Source organism: Pterocles gutturalis, unplaced genomic scaffold (genome assembly GCF_000699245.1).
Source record: "Pterocles gutturalis isolate BGI_N339 unplaced genomic scaffold, ASM69924v1 scaffold9781, whole genome shotgun sequence".
Lineage (NCBI taxonomy): Eukaryota > Metazoa > Chordata > Aves > Pterocliformes > Pteroclidae > Pterocles > Pterocles gutturalis.
This window is the reverse complement of record NW_010103141.1, coordinates 25,875-31,874: the sequence shown is the minus strand read 5'-3', so window position 1 is coordinate 31,874 and position 6,000 is coordinate 25,875. Positions and strand designations below refer to the sequence as shown.

General features: G+C 35.8%; 1 protein-coding gene across 1 annotated transcript in view; it reads left to right on the top strand.

Annotated features, from left to right (window-relative positions):
- Positions 1 to 380: 380 nt before the first annotated feature.
- The window catches only part of LOC104471296 (transcription factor RFX3-like), a gene marked incomplete at its 3' end in the record, with an annotated part of 29,978 nt that continues 24,358 nt past the window's right edge, over positions 381 to 6,000 (top strand). Inside the window, exon 1 of the mRNA XM_010086587.1 lies at positions 381 to 497. Coding sequence (XP_010084889.1) covers positions 381 to 497 — 117 coding nt within the window. The remainder of the gene's footprint in view (positions 498 to 6,000) is intronic.

Below are 6,000 nucleotides of genomic sequence, written 5' to 3'. Positions count from 1 at the left end.
TGAATGCATAGATTTTTTAGTGTAATTCAGTAAGACAGTGAAAAAAACCCAAATCTTCAATGATGACCAGTTATTTACAAGCTCAGGGAAGATTTGCTACTCATTTTTCTGAGTTATTCCTAAAGTAACAGATCTCAGAGGATATATGTTTCTGCACATGTAAATAAAAGATATTTTCATTATAAGTAAGATAAAAGACCTTTTGTACTTGCTTATACGCTAGTAGGGGGGAAAACCTTTTAGCTCATACCAAGTTTGGTATTAGCTAATTCTAACTAGAGATAAGTGACAAACTAGTATACTAGTATAAGTGACAAAATAAAAAAAACCTAACGCACTAATCTTTTAATTTTACACCTTAATTTTATTCAGAGATCACGATGCAGACATCAGAGACTGGGTCGGATACAAGTTCAACTGTGACTTTACAGACATCTGTGGCTGGCCAGGCAGCAGTGCCCACACAGGTGGTGCAGCAAGTACCAGTTCAGCAACAGGTAGGTGGCTGTTGGTTTTGGGAAGATTGAAAAAAAAATTCAGGAAGAACAGTTCTTCACAATGTAGTGAAGAACTTGATTTTGTACAAGGCTGCTAAATGACCTCTTTTGCTCTTCTTTTATCAATTTCATTTTCTGGAATTAAAATACCCAGAGAAAGGGAAGCTGTTTTCAAGATCTGTTCCTTAACTAGAGCAGTACAGACACCAGTAGTACGCATTCTAACTGTAAATTATTATGGAATTCATGTAATAGCTCATAGAAATTTAATTGACGTTAATGAATATTTACAATTTTTTCTTTAAATAATGTGTTTCTGGTATTATTTGCTATATCATTTCTCCTTTCATTTGGATGTCCAAGTAAATGCAATACAAATGTAAAAATGAGAAGCAATGTCCTTTGCATCTCTAGGTTTGCCTCCCTGTGGATCTTTGCACAATGTCTTGAAACTACTTGTGGTATGACAATAGATAATTCATGATGTGCATTTGTCAGGGAAGTAAGAAGACTTTTGTAGTAGCCACCACAGTGCACACCTCTTAGATGAGACAGTCACGTGCATATGCAGCACTCACAAGCTTTGGAAGGAGTGGTGGCTGAAGAAGATGGGGAGGAAAAAAGGAAAACTATGGAGGTAGAAAACAGGGACTGAATGTGAAAGCCATGACACCTGTCCAACACTTTTCCAGAATACACAGAAATTAGCTGTCCATATGATAGGTACTCTGAGTGACATCTGATGTTGTTTTTCATCAAAAACTGACTTCACAGTTGCAGAATCAATAATATGAGAACTGGACATAGTTTATTAAATGGTGTAATTAGTTTCTGTGCCAGTGGAGCACTTTCCCCTAAATTAAATCCTTCAGCATATGTTAAGTTTAGTTCTAAAATTCCAGATTGTGCACTTTTACGTATGTGTTCTGCAGTCTGATACATTTCACTAACACTTTTTTCCTGATATACAAACTTAATTTGTAATGCCTCATAGTTCCATTACTATAGTTTCTGCTTATATCTTCATGTATCTTTTAGGATACAAGATTGTTTTTTAAAAAAACTGGTTCAGAAAAAGCATTGAATTTGTACTTATAAAATTTTATTTAAATGCTTTTCTTTGTGTATTTGCTCAGAATTCACCACTAGTGAATCAAGAATTCTTTGAAATATTTTCTCCTAGATTCAGACTGTTAAGTACCTTGTTCTCTCTTTCCTTGAATGTTGATTAGGATAAAGGCTTTTGAATACTGTATTACGTTTTAATTGAAGCTTCCATGATGCCTGAACTTAGCTAACCTTTGTAGGAGATTTTGTCTGGTTAGCTGTCTTGTAAGGTTTATGAAGTGCAAGACCTTTTTTTTTTTCCCCCATGAAATACAATATGGATAATTTGTCTGTTTTTTATATTATTTCATGATGACAGATGCTTCATATATGTAGTTTACATGATTTGTTCAGATTACATATTGGGAAGACATTTTTACTGTGAGGGTGGTGAGACACTGGAACAGGTTTCCCGAGAAAGTTGTGGATGCCCTGGAGGTGTTCAAGGCCAGGCTGGAGGAAGCTTTGAGAAACATGGTCTAGTGGAAGGGAGATTGGAACTAGATGTTCTTTAAGGTCCCTTCCAATCCAACATTCTATGATTCTATGTTATTCCTATATTTTGTGTTCCTGTATTTCAGCTTTTCAGATAAAAGGTAGCAATTTGATAGTGCTACACAGTTGTTTGTTTTAAGCAAATAAGATATATACACGATGGTCTAATATTACATAATGAATTTTATCCATGTGAGGTACTCAGCAGTGTGAGGGGTTGAAGATTTATAACAAGTTAGTATTGTAGTTCTGTGGTGGGTTAACCTTGGCTGGATGCCAAGTGCCCACCAGGCCCTTCTGTCACTCCCCCTTCAGCAAAATAAAGGGGGAGAATAAGATTAAAAACTCATGGGTCAAGATAAAAGCAGTTTAATTACAGCAAAGGCCAAGGCCATGCACAGAAACAAAAGGTAAGCAAAGATGTTATTCTCCACTTCCCAGGAAAGCAGAGCTTCAGTGTGTGCAGCAGCTGCTCCCGGAGACAAACACAGTAACAAATGCCCCCCTCCTCCTCCCTGCCCTTGGCTTTTATGGCTGAGCTGATGTCACATGTTATGGAACAGCCAATCCGGGCCAGCTGTTCCGGCTCCGCCCCTCCCAAAAGGTGTTATAAACATCCTGCTGGCTGCCAGTGTGCACTGTGATGAGGGCTGCTGTGGGGATACTAACTCTGTCTCAGCCAGACCTAATGCAAGTTCTAATCATTGGATTGATTGATCTGTAAGTTAAGGATCTTCTGTGCATTTCTGTTATAGTTTTGTCACAAGCAAATGAAAAATGAGCAGAGCTTTGATGTTTATAAGCTGTGCTTGTGCAAAGTTTTTACCTTTCTGAAAACTTTTAGGATAGAACTGGGTCCTTATTTTCCCATGTAAATAATGCATTAATCTTTGTCACCAACTGTCTGTATATTTTCAGAAGTTTTTCCAGTTGTCCTTTACTAATATAACACTCATGTCAAAACACAGAAGCCCAGGAGTAGATTGGTGTTTTGTTGCTTGGTTAGCCCTTAATGAGAACAGGAAGCTGAATTTTTTTGTTGCACTATCTTAAGTATGTAAAACTGTCCCTGATCAACCTTACATACATCACCTTTAGTACTGCTGCTTCAGAATATTCTTTTTCATTGAATACTCCATCACTATTTTTGATTATTTTTCCCTGCGGGGATATTAGATTTTTCCAGTTGATTCTTAACACTGACTGTAGGAATCAGCATAATGTTTCAGAAAGAAAAGCTAAGGGATCAACCCAGCCAAGGAAGAGGAGTTTCTTCAAAATTATACAGGGATTGAAGATGCAACAAGAAATGTTGGGAAATACAGCATAGACAGTATTGCAGTGATTAAAACATGGTAGCTGTGGGAGATTTGTGTAGAGGGAGAGGATGTATTATGGAAGTGGATGTCTGGTGAGGAGAAAAGGAAGTGTGAATGTGGTATGCCAGCAGGAAATGTGGTGAAGAATGTAGTTGGGACAGGTAAATTCAATAGTAGGGTAAAAAAAAAAAAAAAGGAAAATCAAACATTGAAACAATCTGCCCTGAGGAATTATCTGTGTATATGTTGCATTTTCCTGAAGCTAGTATCAGCTTTATGTACATATGATAGGAATGGGCTGATTTCCTAAAGAAAATCAGGACAAAGGGTGCTCATTTCATAAAGTAATTATTTTGATGGCAGAGGGTGGGCTTATTATTTCTACACATTCAAAGTTAGCAGTGTTGAAAGTTGGAGGGAAGATTTTAGTTGCGGAAGATACGCTTTTCTTTTTTTCTATGGTTTATAAAAGACATACTTAATAACGTCAACTGTATCCAAAATATAGGATCATAGAATAGTTTGGTTTGGAAGAGAAATTATATGTCATCTAGTTCCAACCTCACTGCCATGGGCAGGGACATCTCCCACTAGACCAGGTTGCTCAAAGCCTCATCCAGCCTGGCCTTGAACACCTCCAGGGTTGGGGCATCCACAGCTTCTCTGGGCAACCTGTTCCAGTATCTCACCACCCTCACAGTAAAGAATTTCTTCCTAATATCTAGTCTAAATCTGCCCTCTTCCAGTTTAAATTTGAATTGTATTCTCTTGTGAATATAATTTACTAAAACGTTAGGGTGCTTCTTGAATTTTGTTAAATTCAAAGGTACTGTAACGTAAGTGTGCATATGCAACAATTTGGCTTAAGCTGAAACTTACGTATTATCATATTTACAGTAATTTATTACTACAGTTTAGTGAATAGTGCCATTTTAGATTAATTTGTGTTTAAGAAATATTAAAACAGTGCATAGTTTTTAATTTTTCCTAGTGAGGTCTTTGTTTCCCATGTTTCTATTCTTATATGTACACCATACTTAAATGACATCTCATGCATGCATTAATTTGGGGTTGTTTTCATGACATCAATGTTTTATTTATGTTCACAAAAAGTATGAAATCTTTTTCAAAATGAAACATATTTGCCTTGAAGAACAGCAAGCCAAATAAGTGGAAAGGTGGACTAAGAGTTTTTTTCCTACAGCTGTTTCTGTACTGAAGCATCCTGTCTTTTGAGCAAACAGCGAAAGAGTAACTTTTGATATTTTCAGCTAAAACAAATCCCTAATTTGCATACAGCTAGTATAGATATGGAGCTCATTAAAGTCTGCTGTGATGCTCCAAAAATAGGAAACCATTAATGAAAACCTGACCTTTCCCTCTGGTAAAAGCTGCACTGTTGGCAGCTGGATTCATGCAGCACAGCAGCTATCACTGTTGAGATAGAGGGAAATTATAAGGGGGCAAACATGTCCACATGTAAGCAAAAGGCAACAAGAGTAAGATCAAAAAGGTGGGAATGTAATTACGTTTTGTTTTAGTAGCCTGAGGAATTTTCTTAGTCTTTTGTTTCCTCAGGTGTGGGGATTTTTCATTAAAGTGTCATTGCTTTTTCACAGGCACTCTTTATCACAGTGTAGTAAGCTTCTAATGATTGAAAATTAACCTCACTTCGTAGTTTATGCCATGCAACATGGAAGGATTGGAGAAATAAAACTAAAAATAGTCCTGTAATCTATATAAAAGTATATCCATGCAACAGAAGTTGAGGAAAGCGTTTCTTAATATTTGCCATATGTGATGGCCGTTGCATTCACAAAGATTTATATCATTAACTGGAGATGCAGACTTCTGCTAATCAAAATTGCTCTTAATGCAAAATCATGTTTAGCATATGAAAAACATAATCATGAAGTGACATTAGCCATTATATAAATATGAATGTGCTTAGAATATTACAGCATCTGCTATTTATATTTTGCTTGCCAAAAGTAATCCAGACTAATGAAGGTACAAAAATTATTTTTATCTCTGAGAACAGAAAACTATGCACATCCAAGTAATTTGCATAGGCACTGTGAATAATTGTACATTCTTTTTTAAAATGTAGTTTAAAAATCATTATATATTTTACCCTATTGTTTTACTCTGAACTTAAGTTGTACTTTGAACTTAAGCATTTTATTGGAAATGAAAATTCTCTCTTAAATTTTGTTTTTACGCTTCTATGTAATTTCTGCATTTCAGTATGCCTTTATGCACTTTATTTTTGTTGACAGACTCTCATAGACACAATATAACTTAGTTCCTCATTTGTTCCTCTGAGGTAGTATAATTAAGAACATAATTTATTTTTCTTTTTTCTTTTTCCTTCAACTAGTAATTATAATTACACAAGTATATTGAAATAAGTTTTCATTCACCTCTTCTTCTCCTGGAACATTTCAACTGCTTGCTTCTAATCCTATTCCAGTTATTTATTTCAGGCTAGAATCACTGTAGCAAGAGGAATGAAAGATCTTCTGTCTGACCCTACTTAACTCATTATTTCCTATACAAGTCAGTTAATTTTCTGTTTTCCA